This window comes from Cydia strobilella, chromosome 2 (assembly GCF_947568885.1).
Source record: "Cydia strobilella chromosome 2, ilCydStro3.1, whole genome shotgun sequence".
Lineage (NCBI taxonomy): Eukaryota > Metazoa > Arthropoda > Insecta > Lepidoptera > Tortricidae > Cydia > Cydia strobilella.
The window spans coordinates 14,354,676-14,381,188 of record NC_086042.1 but is presented as its reverse complement, the minus strand read 5'-3'; the positions used below and the strand labels follow the sequence as shown (position 1 = coordinate 14,381,188).

At 37.4% G+C, this 26,513-nt stretch overlaps 1 protein-coding gene across 1 annotated transcript in view; it reads right to left on the bottom strand.

Annotated features, from left to right (window-relative positions):
* Window positions 1-26,513, bottom strand: part of LOC134752256 (cadherin-99C) — a 152,188-nt gene that overhangs the window by 15,476 nt on the left and 110,199 nt on the right. The window contains exons 4-12 of the mRNA XM_063687888.1: window positions 12,064-12,158; window positions 7,056-7,121; window positions 6,113-6,291; window positions 5,025-5,147; window positions 4,365-4,604; window positions 4,107-4,256; window positions 1,989-2,207; window positions 1,346-1,540; window positions 504-641 (exon numbers count right to left, since the gene is read on the bottom strand). Coding sequence (XP_063543958.1) covers window positions 504-641; window positions 1,346-1,540; window positions 1,989-2,207; window positions 4,107-4,256; window positions 4,365-4,604; window positions 5,025-5,147; window positions 6,113-6,291; window positions 7,056-7,121; window positions 12,064-12,154 — 1,401 coding nt within the window. The 5' untranslated portion in view covers window positions 12,155-12,158. The remainder of the gene's footprint in view (window positions 1-503; window positions 642-1,345; window positions 1,541-1,988; window positions 2,208-4,106; window positions 4,257-4,364; window positions 4,605-5,024; window positions 5,148-6,112; window positions 6,292-7,055; window positions 7,122-12,063; window positions 12,159-26,513) is intronic.

Here is a 26,513-nt window from a genome sequence, read left to right as displayed (position 1 = left end):
GCAATATAACAGCGGTCGAGAAGAAAACTTTTTTTATTATTCTTCTGCATTACTTGACATTATTATTAAAATTTACTGTAAACTTTACATAATATTGCAAGTGAAAAAAAAGCTGAAAACCGGATTTTTTACTTCCTAGCGGTAATTCTTATAAAACTGGAAAACACAATGAAAAATATTTATAGGTCGGTTAATCGTGTGCAATTATTACAATTTAGTGTCTTGCCCATTATTTGCAATCGAAGCTTTACATCTAAACCCATCATAAAGAAACAAATAAATTACGTACTTTTAAGACGATCTTCCTCGCATGTGTTCTATTTGTCCATCATCCAGAATTTGTTGTTTATTTTTAACCAGAATTTTAAACAAAATGACATACATCTGACGTAATACGCATGACGAGTTTGTTATCATTACCATCCCACAAATAACCCTCCCCGTTTGTTTACAAATAATACTCGTCTATCTTGTATTAAGAGCAGGTTAGTTATAATACTTACTTGGAATCTGAATTTCCCAGGATTAGGGGGATCTCTGTCTAATCTGTCATCGTTAACCACAAGGTAGCCATCCTTAGCGATGTCGAAGAAGTTGGTCGTTAGTTCGAACGTATACTTTGGCACTGGATCTCCGGGACCCTGTAAAATACAGAAACATTTTTATCTGTGAGCGCTTCCCCATAATTAAGTAGTCATCATCATTAGCGCATCGTTGTTTTTGCTAGCCCGGTCTTTTGTACAGTAGTTCAATCAAGTTTTCACCCCGTCCGCCGTTTTCACCGCGTTGACAGGTTAAACTGTAAAGGTTACAGTTATTTGCGATTTATAAATAACAATTTTAACAAAAACCTTCATCTGCCAAGGGCTACCGGAGTGAATCGTATCGAGTTTTGAATGATTCACGGTTAGTTTCACTAGACTTATATTGACCGGGATATAGACCGTGATTACCTTTTGTATTATTTGTGAGCTCCCGATATTTCGACGCAGTTACATGCATCATGTTCACGGGTGACTGAAGATAGCGAGTGGGTGTCAAAGTTATGTAGACAGCGCTCTGTCTACCCTCATTCTTGCGCGTCGGCTGCGTTCACTTTCACACTCGTGTGAACGCGACCGGACCAACAAGTGTGAATGCGACCGTTGGTAACGTTGAAAGTGAACGCAACTTTGACACCCACCCGCTATCTTCAGTCACCCGTGAACATGATGCATGTCACTGCGTCGAAATATCGGGAGCTCACAAATAATACAAAAGGTAATCACGGTCTATATCCCGGTCAATATAAGTCTAGTGAATCGTATCGTTGGATTTAGCTTAAATAATATCAAGGATCGCTCACCAGGTCTGGATCAGTGACTGTCAGTCGTATGGGCTCGCCGCGCGCGTCCAGCACCTTGGTCCCGCGCGGCGAGTTCTCCTCGACGCGGCCCTCGTCCGCGGACGTGTGCACAGCGGGTGGACTCGCGTCTACGGGTCGAACTGTGATAGTCAGCTTGGCTGTGGTGTAGCGACGCGCCTCGGACACTTCTGCGGCCTGCAATTTTACATTCAATTGATTAGTGACTTGTTTAGTGGTCATACTATAGCTGTTACGTGTTGTGTAGGTACACCGGGAATAGACGGGTCACCGCCTTAACGCGCTTATGTAAGCCGTTCATCCTGGTATTTGTCTAGGACTATTTGTTTCGAGTGGTTTGAGAACCTCTGTCTAATCCCAAATCAGGGTAAACGGTTGTATTGTAGCCCTCGCCACACAGCCGCACGACGCGACTGACACCAGTTCGGGGTAAGTGGGACGCGGCTCTCATCGCATTGCATTTTGTGCGAGCATTCGGCCTTGCTCGTGGCGTAAGCGCAGTGCAATCAAATAACACTTCTAGAGTCCGTTGACGCTAAGTCGTCCGTCGAGTTTTACGAGTGAAGTATTAGCCCGGCCATACATTGTCATCAACGAGTTGCATAAGGCGAAAATCGAAACTCACTGTTATAACCAGCTGAAACTTCTTAGCGACGCTAGTATCAACCGGTTTAAGCTGCCTCACGGCGCCGGTCTGCTGGTCGATGGTGAAGTACTCCGGCCAGGAGTCGGGCTCGCCGGCACTAATGCTGTACCGGATCCGGGCGTCTAGGGTGTCCATGTCGACAGCTTGAATTTTCTCTGGTTCGATTGTTAGTATGCCCGCTAAAACGCCGCTGTTCACCTGCAGGATTTATAAGAAAACAAGTTAGTTAATAATGATAGAGGAAAGTATAAATATATATATTATTTAATCAAATGTAATAAATGATCTTTAGAATAGGGCTTGTAGCAAAAAATTGTTCCGTATTATAGATCCGTAATTTTAATTTGTCCTATCAAACCGGCTTAAAAAAAATAAGCCGTCCTGTTACGAGTAAATTTACACCTATGTTGTTTCTCTGGTAATATTATTAAAAAAAAGTTTGTAAATAAAAAATTGTGATAATGTTCATTATCAAACATCGCTAAGATATTTTTCAGGTTCCATGAAAGTTGTAGGACATTTGTTGGTGAGGCTTCTTAACTAGGGTAATTCCAGTATAGATGCCTCGATTTTAATTTCTACTTGTAGCAGAACAGCCGGGCTAGCACATGATTGGCGCGAGAGTATCTCGCCGCGACATAGACTACCCGTCCCCCTTTAATTCATACAGTTAGTAAAAGACGGGTAGTCTATCTCGCGGCGAGATACTGTCGCGTCAATCATGTGCTCGGCCTACTGTGGGACTAAAACTCCACTATATAATAGCAAGCGCTCCCCCTGCAAGCTTCAGGGCCGCTGTTAAGAGGAAAGTGGAGGACCCGCGCGAAATCGCCTTTTCATACAAACGTAGTCCTCATTTTCCTCTCTGGATATTAACATTATTGAAAACATTTTGACACAATTTGTTGTATATCAACTACGCTATGTGTTAAGAGCATTTAAAAATTTGTATGAAAACTGTTTTTCGCTCCTATATTTTTACAATAATCAAAAAATTAAAAAAAGTCAAACGTATGCTATGGTTAGTATACATCAAATTATGTAAAAACATTTTCCATAATGTTAATATCCACAGAGGAAAATGGGGACTACGTTTGTATGGAGAAGCGGCCGTCCCCTTTCCTCTTAACATGATGCGAGCGCACGCGTTTCTTCAATGAATGCCAAAACATTTCGCGGCTAGGCTAAATAATAATAATAGAACGTCAAAATAATATTCATAAGTATTTGTTTCCGAATAACTTTTGACTCGCTTATGATTCCTGTTTTTTATCAATTGGTTTAGGTGCACTGAAGCTTAAGCTGTATGTACAGTCGAAGGCAAAAATATCGTTTCAGACAAATGGCTCAAATATATGTGAAAACGACTTTATTGTCTAAGGTGTAAGAGCGTACACATATTTTTGAAACTTTGGGAATGTATATATATTTATGCCCTTGACTGTATGTATTTTATTCTGATTTTATTATTACTTTATTTTTTATTGAAAAAGGCATCTATCCTCCGCAAAAAGTATAGTTGCCCCGATTTTTTATCGGTATAGATGCCCCAAGAACATCCCTAGGGTATCTATCCTCAAATGTTTCAAAGAATTGTTATGTAGCAGAGGGGTGAAATACCTCGTAAATATAAGAGGAAACAGGGTGTTGTCCCGCGTAGCATTGCCTAGTATGAAGAAAGCATGAAAGCAGCCTTTGAGAAAATGACGAAAGGAAAAAAAATTGTCAACGATATAGAACCCAGAACATCAACAATCTAGAACACGACGACGACGTTTTCAAAATAATGAATGTAAAAGACTGATAACTTAATTTAGCTTGTTTGATTTCAAAGGGCATATATCCTCTGCCCCATTTTCGCGACGAGTGTAAGAGGTCAGCAAAAACACGATTTATATAAAATCTGTGCGACTTATATAAAAACAAGTACAGTAAAATAATAGGCTAAGGACCATAGTTATCATACGTATAGGCCACGTTGCTATAAAATGATGAATTATTGAGTTATAAAGCTATTTCAAAAATTGGGGCATCCATCCTGGAATTACCCTACACCCGATGGCGTGTAACTGAGATTGGTAGCCTAGCTGCACTTACATAGCTGGAATACTCCGGGTTAATACAGGCTCCGGCGTGCAGGGAACAACCTTTGTAGATAAAGGACGGGTCCTGGTCGTCATCGTCCAGCACGTTCACAGTCAGCGTACTCGTACTTGACATTCGTTTCTTATTGTCGCGCGCACGATCCTGAAAACCAAAGGTAATAATGTTATAAAAAACTTTCATTTTCATCACTTCCGTTCAGTTCCGTCCGTAAAGATATGTTAAAAGAAATCCTAAACTCATCATACTCACAGAAGCTACAATAGTGACTAGATACTGCTGCGTGCGCTCATAATCCAAACTCCTGTTGACAGTGACGACGCCCTGGTGCGGAAGCGGTATGGAGAAGTAGCCATAACCGTCAGCTGCACCGCTTGTCTCCAAAGTCTCATTATCTCCTGGCACTATGAAGTATTCGGCTAATCCATTGACGCCCGCGTCTATGTCGACTGCTCGTATTTTGTCGAACACCGTGTTTCCTATGGGTACAAGCTGGAAACATATTTGTGTTATAATAACGTACACAGAAATAGCTACATTTAGTATAAAACTCAAACTTTCAAACTTTTTCATTGTACATCGCGCTAAATGCGCGGCATCAACAAATATATTTTGGCCAAGAGCACACCAACAGTCTCTTTGGATGATGATTTAATTTGATAGATCAAACTACCGTTAGCCAGCTATTTATAAAATATGCGAGCGCAGCTTCATTAAACTTTATTACTTCCATAATAGTTAATATTCTATTGCACATCTATGGAAGCTATAAATTGCTTGCAAGCTAGCTGGTACTTGCGCGTTAATTGACACTTAAATCTAATACCTAACTGTCCAAAACGCGTTTCTGTGCTAAGAACGCATTGAATTACGGTAAGTAGTAGTGTCATTGTGCGCGTTCGTGGTTCTCACCTCTGACACGTTGGTCACGTACGGCACTCCCTGGAAGGCTGGCGCGTTGTCGTTGATGTCCGACACCCGGACTATCACCGTAGTTGTTCGCCGCCGGTTCGTTGCTTTCACTTGGCAAACCAGCTGGAAATATTATTTAGGCGGTTTAAAAGCGGTCACTATGTAAAGCCGCGTATTAATATAAGATAGTGTGACAGGTCGGCAGTAAAAACTTGCTGCATAATTAGCAACTAATCTAAGCCGGCCTTTAGATAGCATGAATCTATTTCACATATAAAGTTAGTGCCTATCTGCTACGTTACGTTAATATTGTATCGGCTTGGTAAAAACATTTAAACGCAAGTAAATGCGGTTAACTACTTGAATGATCGTTCTTCACGTTCTCTAAGCTATGGCAGCTGTGGGCGACGGTCATTAATTAACATCTTAACGGATTATATTGACAGCAATATGCAGATTCACCTACGTTTTTCTATAAGAATGAATATTTTTAACCCAATTAAGCTATTGTATAAGTGATGGAGCGCTAAATTTATGGTTGTGTAGACCTCATTTACGATGACTATCTTTTTCGAGTTAATTAACTTTACATTCACACTAGTTTTAAATAAGACACTGATGTTACTATGAAAAACGAAAACAATGTATTTAAGTCGGATAACGAGTTGTGGTTAATGATAAAAAGCTTAAGCTAAGAGTACCTGTAGGCCGAGCACATAATTGGCGCGACAGTATCTCGCCGCGAGATAGACTACCCGTCTTTTAGCAACTGTATGAATTAAAGAGGGACGGGTAGTTTATCTCGCGGCGAGATACTCTCGCGCCAATCATGTGCTAGCCCGGCTGGCCGAAAGAAATGGACATCGCAGTTTTATACTTTAGCGTCGTGTATTTTTGCTACGACTTATATAATACGAATGATGGCAACCTGTTGCCTGCGTGTTGCCATACAACAATCGGCTCTAAAATGAATCTATGAATGGACTCTCTTTACAGGTTGAAACAGTAGAAGATGTTACAGTAGCGGTAAGCTAAGGTATGTCACATTGAATCATGACGGTTCAGTGTCACTGTAAGAGAAAGGATACCTGGAAGACCATATGCGAGAGGTTATCGGCATCCCTGTCGAGCGGCTGCAGCAGCTGCAGGCGCTTGCCGTCCAGCTGGAACAGTGTGGGGCCCTTGGGGAACACCGTCGAGAGCACCACGTCCACTCCAGGCTCACCCACTATTGGTAGCTCCGCTGGGACCGTGCTTTGGTTTACTTCTGTTATTCCAAAAAAAATATATATATGAAAAGACATTTACATTACAAACCTACGTAAACACGTATACACTACGTATACTATTTTTTTAGTAAATACACCATTTATAAGCCCATAATCTTCAAATAGATAGTGTAATTGTACGAGTACAATAAAGGCTGTCCCAATCCTTGGAATCGACCGATATAGCTGGTAATCGAGAATCAATAGAAATAACATTGACATTTTATACAAGATGTTGGTTGCTCCTATTCCGTACAAAATATGTAGGCATTATTTTTAACAAGTAACTGTCAAAAATTTTTTTTTTTGTGACACACTTTTATTGTTGACTGTACTTCTTCTCATTTCCATGTCTATCGAGTACTTCTTAAGACCTTTCTAATGAGCCTAAACTTGATGTGTTTGTGTTTTTCCATCGAGGAGTTTCTTTGGTTATCTACCGGCTGCATCATCAGAACACCTCCATGTTAGCATATCATTGCATTGTCACAGGAATTACGATAGTACTCCAAATTTCAGCTGAAGTGGTTCAAATTTAAGGTTCAAGATTTGAAGCACTATATATATATATATACACACACACATATAAAGGTATATACGCAGTGAAGCTAAATAAAAGTGTAAAAATACACTATTTATTAAGATATAAATTAGCTCACCAATACAATTCTTAAATATTTTGTTTGTTATAAGTTTAGAAGCAACTAGAAAGTAGAGCATTTATTGAAGGGCTAGTCTAGTACATAAATAATTCATCACTTACGATTTCCCCTGCTCTCCTCTATATCCACGATGATGCTAGCTTGGCCGGTTTCCACATCACATGGCCCTGTAGAATAAAGACATAGATTAATAGATATATCGTATGTCAGAATTATAAAAAATAAAGCAAACATACAGTCAGCAGAATAATGCAGAAAACACATATTCATAGCCCGTTACCCGATACCCGTCGCACCGTCTCAGTTAATTAGAAATTGTGGCATTATGCACGTTTTGAGACCCTATAAAAACAAATGTCATCCAAATGTTAAATACAATTTTATGTAACTCAACTTTAGTAAATCACGCACGATCCGACGACTATCCAGTGTAGCAAATGTTTGTAACCTAAAAAGGTACATGCAATATCCGCGAGCAATCATCGCAAGAACCTAATAGAACATAATTCACAGAGCACTAATTACTGTACAATACTAAAGCAATACGGAAGTGCGAGACAACTAGAAACGCATGGTTAGCTTGGTTAGGTTTCATTAAAATAACAAACGGTCATAAATAATGCAATCGACAGGAGAGCTGTGGGAATATTCTGGGGGCTATAAAACAGATTTTGAAGCTTACTTGTATAAAGCCTTTCAAGCTTTAAAATTAATTACCTATTGTAACAAGTGACGTACGGTTAGTGTAGGTACGCAAATATACGTGACAAAATACGTAGAACCAAAAATATTACCTCTCCTAATCATAAAGTTCTGCTAAAAACACCTACCAAACCTATTACGGTTCTCATACGACAGAAGCAGAATAAGCCCCTTAGTGTGAATTTCGTAGTATCGTTCATTAGAACACAGCTCTAATTAAGGCTTTACTGCGTGTGGACTCGATTGCCCTTTAAAAGAAACTAGCTTTATCCGGCGGAGTCACCTGAGTAGATGTTGACATTTTTCTGTCGTACCTATATAGAAACTTTTTTCGGAAATGAGAACAGGTATTGAAAGGAAACTAAGCCCTTAAAATAATTAAAAGTCAAATAAAATAAAATTAAAAAAAGCATCAGGTATAGTTTTATCACTGTGTTTTTTACAGGGTGGCTAAAAAATAAATGCATTCCCGTTGCTATAGGGAGGTTTTGGGATTATACTGAGCAACTATTACTATGGGACCAACCACGAAATCGCGAAAAAAATATTTACCCTCCCATAGAAAATGAACCAGCCAAAATGTATGAAACAGCCACTTATTTTTTAGCCACCGTGTATATGTAGTTAATGTAGTACTAACAAGAAAACGTAAATGGAATTACTTCCTGCAGTTTTTTTTTATAATTGGATGTCGGGCTTCGTTTAAATTTTATACGTATAAGTAGTTGTATAGGTACCTACTCGTATTTTGTAACATTTTGATAGATAACTTCAATTAAATTTCTAGAATGCTTTAACGATAAACATTTTCTAAGAACACAGTCTGGTGTAATAAAATTTAGGTATGTAAACATTAAAATAATATATGTCCTAGAGAGAAGCTTACGGGAAGTAAGTCATCGTAAAATAATTGTTACGAAGTAATTTACTATAACTTACAGGCAGGTTTCATCGTAAATTCATAAACTGATTCTACGTAAACTTTTGAAATACTGTCCATATGTATTAAGACCGTTATTATCGTAAGTTTAACGACGAAAGTAGATCTCAGAATAAACTAGATCTACTCGTAAAAGTCGACGCGAATTTTGTTTTAAGAATAGTACAGTTGTGTAAAAATATGGTTGGAATGTGCATTTAACTTATCAAATATAATATGTCCCATAGTTTTTAATTATTTTTACACTTGACTGTACAGTGAGGTTCGAAATTGCATGGAGAAATTATGAATAGAACTTAATTGACCGAAGCGTAGCGAAGGTCTACGGTTTGACTCGGGCGTTTTGCTTTTGTATGTCCGGATGTTCTCCTCTACAGGTCGCAATTCTCAACCGATTCTCGTGAGATTTTGTGACCAAATTTTATGATTAAATAAAAAAAAATTGTCGATCCGGTTTTTGGAAATTGTTCAAAATGGCCGAGTCGTGATAGCTCGCGCCTAAACAAATAGTCGTATCGATATCATAATAGTATTTTCTTTTTGAGACATGTTTACAGTTTAAATATCGAAAAATGCAAACAATTTGTATCACTGGTTTTGGCGGTATTTAGATATTTAGTTTTTACTCGAGAATGAGTAGCCAAATTTCGTCAGCTTATCTAAGAACTATCATGGCGTGTTTTGCAAACATTCGCTTTTTTTGTTTGCAACGGGTGGTCCCTGGTTCGATCCCCAGTGATTGTATGCTGCTACATAACTTTTTGTATTTTTTTACACTTAAATTTCGTTTTGTTTTTAATTATTTTTTATTTTTCTATTTTGAAAAAATTAAAAAAAAAAAACTTATTTTTAATTGATCAAGCGCGGGCTGCGTATTCGTTAAATTTTTACTTAACAACTAGCTTTTATTTAACTAGCCCTAAAAATATGTTTTATTGTTATTTTAATTTTCTAAAGTGTTCTAAACGGCGGAGCCATACATTTATTCAGCTTTAAGTGGTTCTCCTTTTGTGAATTTCATACAATATTAATTACAGTTTTTCTCTTAATATGTACGTAGAATATTTTCACGATTAACTTAAGTAGTATATTAGGTATAGATTCGTTTGTCTAAGCGGGTTTATGGAGCCAAATATTCAATAATATTATTGAATAATTGGTTAAAAAATTGAGAAATTTTTGCTCAAGCCCTGTTTGTGTGAGTGACCTTTACACTATCCATGTCAAACAAGATGGTGAAGTTAAGTTTAATAATAACTAACAAAGATGTCAGATGTCACTTTAACACAGGTGACCTAACAAAGTAGTGCCTAATTTGCTCGATAGGTGGTGGACATCGTGAGATTCGTGAGGTAGAAATTAAAACGGGCCCAAAGGGTAAAAACGGGACCCTCTATTACTAAGATTCCTCTGCCCGTCTGTCTGTCACCAGGCTGTATCTCATGAACCGTGATAGCTAGACAGTTGAAATTTTCATAGATGATGTATTTCTGTTGCCGATATAACAACAAATACTAAAAAGTACGGAACCCTCGGTGGGCGAGCGCTTGATTGCGTGTGACTCCCTTCATTATATCTCCACTACTAAGCATTTCAATACTTTTAGAAATTCAAAAATCAGCCAGGTATACGGGCTGATTTGGGTCAGTGAAGGCAGCTACCAGATCCCGTGCTGCTACGCTAAAATGGTCTTAGAAGACCTTCCCTCAATTTCAAATGGGGTTGGCCGGTCGAAGTGTTTGGCAGATGGCGCCAGCATAGCTTGCCCTGTCAATCCCTAGAATTGCGTCAAATTTTTGTTATTTTAATGCCCTGGATGCCAGCCTTTTAAGCCAAATCTCATAGAAAAAGGGGCAAGCTATGATGGCGCCATCTCTGCAAACCTTTGAAAGTTGCCAACCCCATTAATGAAAATAATTTTACAGATTTTGGAAGAAACATAGGTACAAGGTGCGAAAGTTCATATTTGACAAACTTTTTTTGATGTGTAACGTAAGGTGAACGTGACACATCCATCTTAAGCTATGCTCGCGAGGTCTACAGCTCACAGAGCCACTAGTTTAACTTCTGACCCATTTCGTACCTTGTCACAGTGAGAAATTGAGAATAATATGAAAGTCGCTAGAGACCTCATATTATTGTCACTGTGACAAAGTACAAAATGGGTAGGAAATTAAATTATTTGACTGTACGTACAATAAAAACAGGCAAATACCTAACAATTAACATTCCTTAGAATAAAACGTTACAGTTTAGTCATGTCATTTTCATCTAACAAAACAATACGCATTCCGTATTACTGCAGGCGTGTCTGGGAACCTTTTAATTAAGAGGTTGTTTGTTGGCTCAGCAGGCCTTCTATACGAAATTACGTCAAACTAAAGAGTGTCTACCTTAAAAGAATGTGTTAATTAGTACATATGTACTCAATAAGCATCAATTTAAGTCTATCGAACTCCATGAATGGTGGCAAGTGGCTAAACCAACCTTATAAGTATTTGTTCCAATTAGAAAGCATAACTGTTTTCTAGTTTTGGTGACTTTATTGGATGTTATAAATAGTTAGCAGGGTTTTAATCATTAGTTGGCATTCCTTAATTAATTTTTGTATCGGTACTTTTTGATACTAAGTTAAAGTGGTACCCGCTCAGACTTTAAAAAGGTAAGGTATGGAGTGGTGATCTGTGCCCGATCTGAGCGTTTGTTTAAATCCATCTATATTAATGTATGACATATGTCTTGAAAATGAATATGAGTTCATAAATGATTAAAACGAATGAAGAAAGACAGATTTTAGTTACAAAAAATATGCAATCAGAGCTAAAGCACAATTCTTTAGGGTAAGGTATATTAATTAGTTCGTATGTTAAGCGCCACTTGCACCATCCCACTAACCTGGGGTTAACCGGTTAAACCGTTAGCCCAGTGTCAAATTGTGCTGGTAACCAGGTTTAACCGGTTAACCCCGGGTTAGTGAATGGTGCAAGTGGCCTTAGAGGTCATAGAATTGTAAAAATATATCTTCAAGAGACGTAAAAAGAACAAACAGAATCGCATATTTTTTACTTTTCAGGATATGACGTTTACATTTCCAAGCTCTATTGACCTTACTCTGAACCCACTTCACCTTTAATATGTGTATTAATTTGGTACTGCAAAAATATGCCATGTGCAGATGAATGAAAACGAAATATTTGAGTGAGACACAAATGCTACAATGTGTTAACATAAGTTTATTATAAACGACCGGCCCCGGCTTCGCACGGGTAGTTCAACTAATTTACACAAAACCTTTACAAATTATACATATAAACCTTCCTCTTGAATCACTCTATCTATTAAAAAAAACGCATCAAAATCCGTTCGGTAGTTTTAAAGATCTAAGCGTACATAGGGACAGACATACATACAGAGCGGAAAGCGACTTTGTTTTATACATAACTATGTAGTGATAGTGATATGCTTACCCGGTGTCGCTCTGGTCAAATGGAATAAGCAGAAGATAAGAAGCCAAATCGGTAATTGCCCATGCCGGAGCAGCGCGGTCCACCGCGCCATCTCACTGTAACAATAATAAATTCAGTTGAAAAATATAAAATAACATATGTCTAATCGGAACAGTGAAGTAAACCTAACATTAAACAGAAAAATACAACTTTTAACCTGGTCGGTATGTCAATCAATCCGTACCAATGCAAAGGATATGGATTTCTTATAACAAGATTATAAATAGATTACAGAAAACGCGGGACAACGTTCGTTTCCACTAATTTCTATTACAGTCGGAATAACCTTGACGCAATCCAATTGTAGGTAACTGTAAGTATAGTAAATCCATTTTAGACGTTGACATCAAATTAATAGGTCAACTTCGGTAATTTTGGATAAGTAAGTTTCCGTATTCTTTGCTCGGAAAACATATAAAAACTCAAAAGATAAGAAGCAGAAAGAGATAAGACCTAGCTAGATCGAATTTTTGCCCCCGAAAACCCCCATATAGATTGCATCGAAATCGTTAGAGCCGTCTCCGAGATCTCCGAAATATATAAATTCGTATATATGGGGCATTTTCTATGAAAAGGGACCTTATTGTCGATGGCGCTTACGCCGCACAGCAATTTATATCGGAGCATCGTTAATAATGGCGTAAGCGCCATCGACAATGAGGTCCCTTTTTACAGAAAATACCACATATATAAATATATATACACGGTATAAGATAAGATGCTTAAGTGATTAGAGAAGCCGGCCACATACTTTGTAACTTTTTCTTAAATCGGAGGAAGAATCTCCAAACTTTTTGACACGAGGGCCCCGGTCAGGCCTCTTGTTTCCTTGCTGGCTTGTATGGAGTTTGACTTTTTTCGCGGGCTGCATTGGGAGGCTTGCGACCCATAGTAAATAGACCGCGGGCCAGGAACAGGTTTCAATGACCAATCGCCTCCCGGGCGAAAACTCGTATAATGGTTAACGGCTATGTATGATGAAGCCTCGTGAACGTTAGTGGCCGCTCCGTTGGTGGGTTGAGGAATGGCAGCAAATAAAGTCTATAAAAAAAATTGTAATCGCCTCCCGCTTGATACTTTGTCAGATGATAGTTTATTTTATTTTATTTATTAAGAAACAAACAGTCTCGTATATGTAACATTAGGTACAAGGGTAGTTAGTAATATTGTAGACTTACACTTTCCTTAATTAAATTTATGTAAACCTAAACATTAAAGCATTTTATTTGAAAGTATCTTTATGAATTATCGATTTCAATCGTTGATAACAATTAAAGGAGTGAACAAGTTTGGGAACAAATCAAATTATTTTATTAAATATTTTGATTTGTGTTTTTTAAGTAGTCACACTACTATATATAAATTAAAAAACTGTAATAGATGTCATATATTAAAGAAAAAGTGACGAAGCCCTCCAGTGGTGAAGGCGGGGACAGGAGGGCTTCGTCACTTTTTCTTTAATATATGACATCTATTACAGTTTTTAATTAAAGGAGTGTTAGTAAATAGTGCCAGAAAACTTGCAGTTATGTAAAAACAATACTAAAAACAATAGGTATGAAGAACAATATGTAAAAACAATATTATGTCTGTTGAATACATTTTAAGGATAATCGTTTGAAGTTACATAGCGTTCCATGGAAAATATCTATATTTTGAAATTTTAGATGCTATTGTGAATAAACAAAATCGTCAGCCGATTGTATCGCTGTGGAAAGACCGTCAGCTGGTCACATGAACATGTAAAAAAAAACTTCAGTCATCGGCGTCCTCGCCTCCCGTTTGATACTTTTTCAGATGATAGTTTAGATGCTATTGTTAATAAAACAAATCGTCAGCCTGTTGTACCTCGGCAGAAAGACCGTGTTACGCGTTTCGGTGGCTGCCATTCCTCAACCCACCAACGGAGCGGCAGCTGACGTTCACGAGGATTCATCATATACAACCGTTAACCGCAGTTTTCGCCCGGGAGGCGATGACTGACGAAATTTGTGCCTGGTTCGCGGTCTAATAGAAATCCCTGTCTCATATCGGAGTTATATAGGTCTCTGCTTAAATTAAGTGACACGAAGACTAACGTTAATGCAAATAGCAGAATACTTAGCACGGCAATGCTCGAATAAGCGTCAAGTTTTAACTTTTTACTATTTTGTATCTGGGTTGTCGTAAGCATTTGGAATCAAGTGGTCTAACAACACTGACCGGTTAAAAGTCGCTCAAGTGGTTCTCAGCAAAAACTAGTCCTAGTTGAATTACCTATCGATAATAACTTGAAGCTATGTACATATTACTACTAATGGAAGTAAATGAAATATCCATTTCGCAAAAATAATATATTTTTCACCTCAGCAGCACGAACAAGGGTACTTTGCTGCTCAAAAAGAGTGAGCAAAATTCGATTTTGCTCACTTGAGGGAGACAAAATTACATTCAAGTAACCTTTATATTCGAATGTCATTTAGACGATTTGGGCCTAATACAAGTACGAAATACTTGGATTTTATTCCCTTTGTCCCTTTCATGTCATTAGCAAAAAGAACAAGACCAAAAATGTTAGTTTATAATAGACCCCCGAAATAAGTCAGAACGCATCGTTCCAAAACACCTACGCGTATGAATTCGTAATAAATAATTAACAAAAAAAAGTTTCAAATTTCATTGACACTATATTTTGCGTATTTTATTGTACATTTAAAATAATAAACTTAAAAAAGTACAAAGATTATCATGCAAAATAAAAAATTCTACTTTTAACGACCTCTACTATAATCTACAATTCGGACCCTATATTACAAAGTTTTTTTTTTAACAAAAAAAGTTGTCGATTGAACTGTCAATTGATATTCGTTATTTCTATATTAATTCAATGAAATTTATTTCGTTTTGTTTTTGTGTTTTATTGCAGTAATTAAACTTAATTGTTAGAATATCTTAAGAAAAGATGAGCGAAAAAGTGATGAAGAAGGATTACATTTTAGCTTTTACCAAATATTGTACGGAATCTTTGACACTTGCGTTCCTAAACGAAGTCGTCCGAGAAAGCCTAGTAGACGATATCCTGTTTGGTTCACCGCAGACCTCATTAATGACCTGAGGCTAAAAAGTGACCTGCACCGAGAATGGAAACGCACGAATAACAAAGAGTCTTATAACGTGTTCGCAAAATTGAGGTCTGAGTTGAAAGGACGAATAGCCTCAGCCTACGACGACTACATCGGTAGAATTCAGACCAAGGTAAAGGATAATCCGAGGGCGTTTTGGCAGCACTTGGACAGCCTGAAGTCGACGGGAGGGTTCGCTAGTAGTGTGAAGTTAGATGGAAAGCTGTTTACTGGAGCTGAGGTAGCTGATGCGTTTGCGAGCTATTTCTCTGGGGTATTTTTGCCTGACACCCCGCTTCTGGATCCTAACGTACGGGGAACTGAGTATGTTAACCGTAGTGCCAACTACATCCATATAGATGCAGTATCGATGGAACAGGTTGTATCGGGGATAAAGCGTCTTAAATCCAAGTGTGCGGTGGGCCCGGACAACTTGCCAGCGTACGTTGTAAAGGGATGTATGGATTACCTTAAAGTCCCTTTACACTTCATCTTTAATTTGGCACTTTGTACTGGGTCATACCCTCTTCGCTGGAAACTCTCGAGGGTGAGACCTATACCAAAGGCAAATGACGCCACAATCGTGGAAAACTATAGGCCCATTGCCGTCCTTTCCACTCTGGCCAAGCTCTTTGAGTCAATTGTCCACCGAACTCTATGCGCACAGGTAAAGCCATTTTTATGTGACGCACAACATGGATTCAGACATAGTCGCTCGGTTAACACCAACCTATTAATTTTGGCTGATAGCATATCTGAGCACCTGGATAGAGGTATCCAAGTCGATGTCCTTTATTTTGATTTCAGTAAGGCTTTCGATCGCGTGGATAACGATGTGTTGTTGGCGAAACTGGATCGGATTGGCTTTTCTCCCGCATTGTTGTCATTCTTCGCTAGTTATCTACGCGATCGGCAGCAGTATGTCAAGCATGGATGCTTTGTCTCGGCCCCTTATCATACCCGGTCTGGGGTCAGTCAAGGCTCCATATTAGGTCCTTTCTTATTTGGGATCATGGTAAACGACCTCAGGTCAGTCCTTCAATCGGCTCAGTGTCTCCTATATGCAGATGACCTTAAGTTGGTATATGGAGTGGAGCAGAGTACTGACTGTGAGTCGTTACAAAGGGACATCGACTCGGTTTTTCTCTGGAGCACCGAAAACAAGTTGCTGTTCAACCCGGCTAAATGTTGCGTCTGCACTTTCAGCCGTGCTCATATGCCGTTGCATGCACAATATGTGCTGGGGTCCGAGCCTATAAACCGCGTGTGCTCTATTAAAGATCTGGGTGTGGTCTTCGATACGCGGCTTACTTTCCACGAGCATATCTCGACGCTTGCTAGCGACTGCTTTCGAAGACTGGGCTTCGTTGTACGCAACCTTCGTCAATTTAACGATCCTGTTGCGATCAGGCTTGTCTATAATGCACTAGTAAGAAGCAAGCTTGAGACATCATCGATCGTTTGGCATCCCTACGAATCTACCTACAGTTTGCTTCTTGAAAAGGTACAAAAAGCCTTTTTAAGGTTTTTATACAAAAAAATGTTTGGCTATTACCCGTTTCTCTATCCGACGAAGTATCTCCTTGGGGCCTTAGGTTACAACTCTTTGGAGGTGAGACGTAACCTTAGCTTATTGACGTTTGCGTGTCGGACCCTGCGCGGTGATTCAGACTGCCCAGAACTGGTGAGTCGACTCGTGCGACTACATGTACCGGACATCCCCAGGATAGCCCTCAGACCGCGGCGACGCGATCTGTTGGCTTTGCCGGCGAGACGCACCGTGTCGCGCCTGAACTCTCCGCTGCTCCGTGCCCTCACACAGTTGAATGCTCTCTTGGCATCAGCACCCGAGTGCGACCTGTTTGCGTGGCGATGGGCGTCTGTGAGAAATGAATGCCTGAGATTCTGTGAGGTGATGGATGCGAGGCCTACATCCGTGAAAGTTTAATTAGTAATAGTTATTTGTAATTGTGTTATTTGTAAATATTTGTTTGTACCTGATTGTTATTTTTAATAACCTGTTTGTTTAATGTTAATTTTAAGTTTCATGGCGCATTGGATTTCTGTAAAGTCATGTAACATATTTTCAAATAAAAATAAAAAATAAATAAAATAAAATAAATTTTTTTCAGGTTGTATTTTTCCTTCCTGAGATAAGACTGCTGAGATGAAAAGTCTTGTGTACTATACGAGATCAAAATTATTTACATCTCGTGTGCTTTTGAGTCCCTTGCTGCGCTCAAGATTCTAAATTAGATTCACTCGCTACGCTCGTAAGTCTATTATAGAATCTTTCTCTTGCACGGGACTCAAAATAAGCACTCGAAGAAATATCAAGCTTTGCTCTCTTGTTGTACAAATAACTATTTTCTTTCACTGATGGTTCGGGAGAATTTATATATAACAATTCTATAAACTAAACACTGGACGCCGGACACGGGTTTAGGCGAAATAGTGTTTATCGCTTGAACAATTTTTCTATTGGTGATGAATTCTGTGATAGGTATTGAAAATTTGTTAATAATATATTATTTAATAAAACTTCAATCACGAAATCCTTGCTCACGTTCAGTATAGTATCTAAAATAGAAGCTGTTAGTTTATTATAAATATCATGTATATCACGTTACTTGTTGAAAGTCCTAGTAAATCATGAAGGATCGTGTCTCAGCCACTGCCTAGACTGCAGATATATACAAAGTCAACACCGAGTGGGAGGGGTCTACAATAAATCCATACTAATAGTTACGTGAAATAGTGCCTGTAGGTTTGTTACTTAATCGCGGAAAAACTCCTTCGTTGGTTTTATAACGTTTCGTCCACATTATATGATGTCTAAGGTATATTGTAAAATAACGAACCTACCTTTGATAAATTGATCAGTTATGTATGCAAAATAATACATTAGAACTTAAACAGTCAGCATTATCATGACATCTATTAAATCAGATTTAAAGTCGGGTCTATCGCGAAATTCGCGAATTTATTTTGTTACCTTTATTTACAGACGTTTCGACACAGGTTTCACTGGTCGTGGTCGCGGCTAACTGATGTCCCAGCAAAATGTCAAAACAGAGATTTACTACGCTAGTAATGGGTTAATTTTAACACCTTTTCCAAATATAAATTGGAATAACACCATAGTGAATATGGCACTTTGAATCGTTTATTTATTTCCTAGATCTTTAATTTGTTATAGTCAAATCGGCAAAAGTAATATTTGCTTAAAATACTTGATTAAAATGATCATCATATTTCAAGAATAATGTAACTTTAAATTATTTTACGGTTTAGACACTTGATTTAGTCGCTCTCGCGACATGTTTCTGAGAGCCTAGGGTCTCCTTTCTCAGTACGCGATACACGGCCGTCGTGAACGCTGCTCGCACTGTTAGTGCTTGAGAAAGGAGACCTAGGCTCTCCGAAACATGTCGCACGAGTGACTTAAAAAGGTGAGTCTATACTGTAAAATCATTTAATGTTAGTATGTCTCACAACAGTTTAAATTCGAATAATGTAACTCTCATTTTGTGGCCATTATTATAGGGTCAAGCCGCGTTATAATACCATAATGATGCTTGGTTCTTACCTGCCCCTCGAACATGAGATTAGGCTCTACAATTATGCTGAGTAATGGCGGGGCACCATGTAGCATTAATATGTCACGCTTCGCATTAACATTCGAAAGGGTTTAGCGTATGTATAGTGAACTCGAGTGTTGGGCGTCAGCGGAAAACATGCGGATTTTGATAGTTAATCAAGCAACTGAAATCCCTCGTAGCTTTCATATGAATTGTCGCTGTGACAACATAACAGTTGATGAGATTGTCTTGCCACAACGACAATTTGACGTAGTTTAGCAGAAAGTATCCATCCTCTAAAATTGGTAACATAGGGCAAAGGTCTCATGAAATAACATCACCCCTATAACATCATCTTTTTGTATTTTTTTCTTTTTTGCAATCTTTTGTAACTGTTCTAAGAGTAGAAGTAAATACTGACTACGAAAACAGTAGTAGAAGTACTTCGTTAAAGCATACGAAACAAAATTGTTGACTAACACTTTACGACGAATATATTAAGTTACCGTATAAGGCAAAATAGCCTTGGTTACAGTATAATCGCCACCGCTTTTGGCCCAGCCACCGACGCTGCCCACAAACACTTGCACCATATTGCTAATCCGACAAGTTTGTGGACCCCCTAGCGATACTACGACATAAAAGTTAACGCGTTTTATGAATAAAGGTAACAGGCCAATTCGAGTTTTAGTTATTCGATCTGTTTCCGATATGATACTGATCTCTCAGTGTCAAAAGTGACATTTATTTAACAAAAAACGTCACTTTTGCGAGAAAGATCAGTATCATATCGGAAACAGATCGAAAAACGAAAACTCGAATTGGCCTACAAGTCTATCCACGCCCAAGGGATGTTTAGGACGTTAAAGGCATTCTGATTACTTTTGAAATGGAATTATATTAAAATATTTTACATTCAGTTACAGTATTAGTAAAACATGAACAGTAATTAAATACCTATAGGCGTTGATCAGATAATGTGTAACTTAACTTATCTAATATTTCTATAAAATATGCATTTTAGAAATCGTGGAACCGCTTGTTTTTGTGGCATTGTTACATCAAGGACCTGAATAAGGTAATTATGCAAGCCTGAAAGAGAAATCAATGTCAGTTAACTGTACAGAGTGTAAATATACAAGGCAAGGACATGTTACCATTCAAGCAGCGTATGGTAATCCTATTAACTGGTAAGATTCCTAGGAAAGGCTCTATTTAACATAGCAATTGATTATAGAAGTTCTATTAAACATTTATTACAAACGTATAAGTACGTTATTCATATGGAATTACTTGTTGTTTGACAACTAAAGTCTCAGCTTATATGCGAAAGGAGTTTTCTCTCATATTCGTACCACAAAAGAATAGAGAGTATGCAACATTTAAAGCTTTCTCATGTATTTACTGAGATTACTGAAAACTAGTGCCTACACCAATTGAATTTTTTGTCAACCAAACTGCAGGCTCCCATGAGCCGTAGCAAAAAGCCGGGAATACGCTAGGAATTGATGATGTTATGGTTAATTATTGATAGTAGTATCTTAGCGTTCCCACAAATTAAAAAGCTTTCTCACTGCACCCACCAATTGTCAAATTTATATTTAGCCCAGAGGTAGGGAATGTTTTAAGGCATTAGGTCCGATTCTAGTAGTTTTGTATTTGTCTAATATTAATAACTATATTATTATTAGTACAATATTAATATGTAAAGTAACTATATTCCAATTCCCACTTGGCCTTTAAGCTGCATATATTACGTCAAATGCATGATACTCTTAAGAGGCCGTAGTCGATTTTGGAGCAAAAATTTTAAATTGATAGATTTAGTCGTTGAAATTATACACGTTTTGTTACGTAATATCTAAATAACAAGTATTGGTTTCTATTAGCACGTTTTCTCATCTTGCCTTTTAATAATGAGGTCGCGAGCGTCCGTCACCGGTAATATATGAAGAGAAGGGGCAGTTTTTAAAAATTCAGCAAAAAATTATGGTGGTAAATTATACAAATTGATGTATAAGAATAGTTTCAGCAAATGTTGTAGATTGTTCAAGTATCCAAATTGAAATTGAAATTAAGTCGATTTTCAGAGAAATTGTAACTTGTTTTGAAGTAATTTCTGGAGAAAATTGAATTCGTTTTACTTTCATTTTCTCGAACTCTAAGTCATATAACAAAAATGTAATCTGATAAAGGTCAAGTACAGAATATGTGTAATACAAATTTACCATTTTTAGCAGTCCAAACTTTACGAAATTTACAAATAAGAGCGACAAAATCAGTGCTTTACGCGCGTTTACCTAAACGTCCTTCAGAAAAAAAATCATTACTAATTTAGTGAGTCTGTTTTCAAAAAATTGATCTGATAAAAGGCAAGATAAGAAGACGTGCTAATAGAAATCAGTACTTGTTATTTCAATTTGGTAACAAAAGGTGTACAATTTCATCGACGAAATCTATCAATTTTACATTTTTGCGACTAAAATCGACACCGGCCTCTTCCTACCTCTGTCAAAGCATGTCTTCCTATACCTTTCTACGCATTTTCAGCAGGTAATACCACTTCGTTACCCCTTGATAGTTATAAGTAACATCCTATAAATGGAAATCTTAGTCTGTTAGTTCTAAATATTATTTTATTGCTATGACATATACAGACTTCAATAACCTATGCTAGTGCGGTGTCGTATAAAACATGCTAACAATATTCATAACGGGTTTGGGTGAGCATCAATTGTACAATGTACGTGCGTAAGATACAAAAGTACCTTTCAGAGTGAGGCCGCGCCTTTTATACTATTATAAGTTTTTTTTTTATGTGTAAAAAGAAATGCGGCGTTAATTAATTGGACATACACCTTTTAACAGATGAAAGATATACCATATACCTGAAGTAAAATCGACGTTAATAAATCTCTGGTTACATTTTTCTCTCCCCTAAAATCCATTGCGAGAAACAAAACGTTAAAGAAACTTCGTAAACACATGTTTGCAATTTACAAGTCACCTGCGGTTATTAGCTTCTTAGTGCGTAAATATAAAATAAAATACTGGGCTGTAAAAGATTGCCAGGAGGAAATATAAATTGTTTACGATTTACTTGCACGGCACCTAGTACCTATACGTACTAACTGCGAAAATGATTTATTTTTTACAACTTTTTAGCTTTCTACCTACGTTATGTCGGAATTCCTTTTGAAAATAGTTTATTATGAATTTTAACCTACCAAAATCTTACATCTCAATAATTTATTTCTTTATTTATTAACATTTGTAGGTTGTACGATCGCATTACCATACCCGAATTTATTTTTAGAAAAGTATTTCTTTAAAATATGTTAACAAAAATTCCGACTCACATAAGTTCGACTGCTTCTTTAACAAACGCTGGACTTATGTTTTTAGTTTTGTAATTTATATATTTACACAGATAATACATATACCATGTTACATCAACTACTTACATTTCCATGCATATTTATTTATAGCGTATTTACGAGAGTGCTTAGTGATGTACTAAGGTTTATATTTTAATACATCTTTTAATAGTTTATTGGCAGAGCCGTGCCACGTTTTTACATATTTAACGAGCGGTGCAGCGCTCTATTGGAAGCCTATAGTTGTTTATGAGATACCCCCAGGAGTATGCTTAAAGAAGTAATCTATGCGAACAAGTTGAATACAGCTACAGCAAATTATGGTTTTACATTCCATAATTACGTCGTCCCATTATTGTATTTCGCTTTATGACCCTTAGACTTTTAACTAATTTGTTAGTTTAAGTATTTTGTTGTTAAAATGTTTATAGGCACTTACTTTTATACCTGCATTTATTCCATTTAAGTAAAATGGCTTAGCAATATTAACACATTAACATTATTTTAATACTACATATACATAGATATATCATGGGTCGGTTGCACCAAACCGTCTGTCACAGTTTAAACGTTCGCAAAATTTTATTGTATGGGAATTTTCATAGTACTTGATTTAGTGATGCTGATCAGTCTGTTAAGTATGGTTGGTGCAACTGGCCCTATGTCTTACTAAACTGAGAGTTAAATGAAATGGCGAACCGCAAAATTGCACGCTGACTCTGATATAGTGCAGTGCAGATGCAACCAATCTGTTTTGGTCCAAATAGTTAAATCTTCAAAGAACTAAGGATAAAAAATAATTAGGTGTCATTGCAATGGGTTTGCTGGTCAGCTTGCAATATAGGAGGATTAATTTTTACTTTTCAAAAAGTCAAAAACTAAATACAGCGCAAATGTGCCATACGATAAATAAATAAAATACTAATTATCGTCATCATTTCTTTAATATGTACATTTCAATACCATTCATTTATGATATAAGTAAATCATTTTAGAGAAGAACAATTGACAAATCACAATTGGTATTAGATTGGTATAAAAGTATTAGATATAATTATTTCCACAATCCATGATTTTTACAATACTTGCTTTTGTTGATTATAGCAATGCATTCGTCAGCGTCAAACATTCCGCTATATTTTCCGCCATGCAGAATCAGGGTATAGAGACCCGGCATACTCGTTGGAACTATTTACAACAATAGCACAGCTTCCCGGTCCCGTATTCAGCATTGGGAAAGGCATCAAACAGGGCGACCCGCTATCTCCAAAATTGTTTACCAGTTGTCTCCAAGAGATATTTCAAAAGCTGGCGGTCTCATGGGAGACGATGGGCATTGAAGTCGGCGGCAAAAGGTTAACAAACCTGCGCTTTGCTGACGACATAGTCCTCTTCTCCCACACGTCGTCACATCTGCAACAAATGCTGCAAGACCTCAGCACGGCGAGCCTTGAGGTTGGTCTTACAATGACTAGAGCGAAAACTCAGTTGATGACCAATCAAGCTAAACAAAGCATAGTAGTAGATGGGCAGGATATACAATACGTCGACGAGTACGTTTACTTGTTTACGAAAAGGTGGGCCAAAATGGTTACTGAGTTACGTGGGTCCCACACGGAACACCATAGACGGAGCAGGCCGGGGTTCAGGCAGACCGAAAAGGAGATGGCGAGACGATTTGGACGCATTCTACCCCAAATGGTGGGAAAATGACGATGACAGGGACGAGTGGAAAAACGAGGGGAGGCCTTTGCCCAGCAGTGGGACACCAAAGTAGGCCAATAAAAAAAACATTATTTTTATTTCAGATTGGAATGCAACTGTCGATGATACAAAATCGTAAACACAACCGTTTATGAGAACAATTAACACAGCTTTTTAGATGATTGCCTTTTACAGCAGCACTAAACCTTACCTACAAGTTTATATTCACAATGCGTTTAACAAATTAACATACAGTCCAATATTTTGAACAAATGCAGTCTGTAATTTGCATAGCGCAATGAAAAAGGAGCAATAGACACTAGTGTGGAAAACTATAGATTTTCGTAAGGAATTTGTATTGTATTACATTGGTTCGCTATTACCCATTGTTTAGAGGATCCGCGATGGTGCACTTCTGCACGATTCATTCCAACACAATGCTAAGGAGTTATAAATGTGGTCTCCTAATGAAATAGTTTGTTACAAAGATACTGAAGAGTAAGAAAGCAAACTTGTAACAAGTATCGGCCATTTATCAAGCGTTTGAAAAACGTCTAGGATATCCCATTTTACAAGCATAAAGACGAATTATTTGACCTCTCTCATTAAAATAAGCAATGACTTGAAGTTAAGGAGTGATATCCTCATAAGCCAAACTATACACCAATCTACGACTCAGCTTACAAATTGTTATTGAGCTTTATTAGTTCTAGTCCGTTAGATCTATGTTATCACATTTCCGTATCCACCCCTCGATTTGCTTAGCTAACGGCGATGAGCGCACGCGCACCAATATGATCGATGTTTTATTACAATAGCCCACACGCGTATATTGGGTACAATACTGTACGTGAGCTTGAATTAATAGAATGCCAGCCCTGGAGCTTAATATTGTTTTCGCGCTTCTTAAAACTATTATGTCAAAATAAATAAAATATGCTACTCTAAAAGACGAAAACCAGAAACATAAAAGCTAGTGGTGCAACAAATACAAATATTCTTATTCGCCGAATAATAAAAAGGTAGTTGTTTTTTTTTTTACTAATGACTATCAAATTCTAGTCTGCTGCCCCTTGAACGATCAAATTATAAAATTTATTGCCTTCCGTTGGCGCTCGTAAGGAACGCAGATCGGAATAAAACTATTTGAAAAAAAAAATCGCGGCGCCCTTTTTTTATACGGCTAATTACTAGTGAAAAATAAAATAAAAGATAAGACCAAAAACCGTTTACTTTTTAACTATATTGACGTCGGAATATCAAATCAAAAACATGGCTGCTTAAAAACATGAAATTAGGCAAGACGAAATTTCTTGCAGCACAAGTAAATAAAGTGAAGAAACTGCGGCTGGGTGTCAATGAATCATTCTACTTTTTTCTGCAGGTTTTTGTGCCCCCAGAAGAAAGTATTTCATTTTTATATTAAATTTGTAAATTACGTAATTTTAAATTGTACCTAACTATATCAATATAAAGCACGTTTTAATTCTGCACTAACGATATCTTGTAACCAAAGTAAAATATATCTTATCTATTTTTTTTAAGTAACAATGTTGTCATTATGAGTAAAAGAGCTGGGACGGTAACATAGTTGTTCATATATTTGCATCCTCCATCCTTCATCAATTCTAAAGATAAAAAAGCCATGGGTCAAATATTGAGGCCTATTCTGTTCTTTTTAGTAGCTAGTGCAAGTTAAAACGCATTACAAAAATTAAAATTTCAAAATTGTTTGAAACCTGCAGTAAAAAGTAGAATGACCCCAATATATTTTCGTAGTTGTATGGACGGCTTCTGTGGTGCCATGTCGATTGTCGGTGTCTGGGGTGAACTGCAAGGTTAATGTGTTTACACCTTAATCATAGCTAATATTTGGAATCGTAAAATTCTGAGTGCTATTTGTATTTGTAAATGCTATTCGTTGCATCACTAATAAAAATCATTTTTATTATTTATTTAATCAAAGATTGCTTCTTAAGACGGCGATGTGAGGTTATTATGGCTTTATGCTAATTATGATGTGTGGTAATAATGACCTAGAGGTCTATCCAGTAATTTCTTGGTATCAAAGGGTAATGGATATAATTAATTAAATAAATATTAAATTAAAGAAATTACTACCTGAATAGGCTTTGCTTATGTCGTTTTGCATGGGTTAAGTGACAGTTTATGTTTCAACGGCACATAAGACTCAACACGATTGCAATCGTAATAAAAAGCGGATTGATATTAAATTAACTGCGAACACGTTTTTTATTTAAAAAAAAAACAGTAAATCTCATTGGATGTGGAAATACGGGTCTCAAGCGCGGCATTTAGTTTACTGTGAGGAGCAGCGTACAATTTTACATGAGTTCGACATGACATGATTGAAGTTCCTTTTATTAGCTAACGCTGTATTATTTCGACACATACTTTAGCCAGGCACGACAAGAGTGTTTTTTTTCTGTGGCGGCTACTACCTATGTTAAAAGTCCATTATTTGTGAGTACAATTTGTACACTGTGCAACTTTACTTATCCGGGCTGTACACACTCGTCGAGAGACCCCGAGACAGGCCGAGAACGAGTGTGTACATGCTGCTCCATTCTCGTCTCGCTCTTCCTTGTCTCGTCTCGCGGTTCTCCCATTGGATCGGAGCGGTGCCG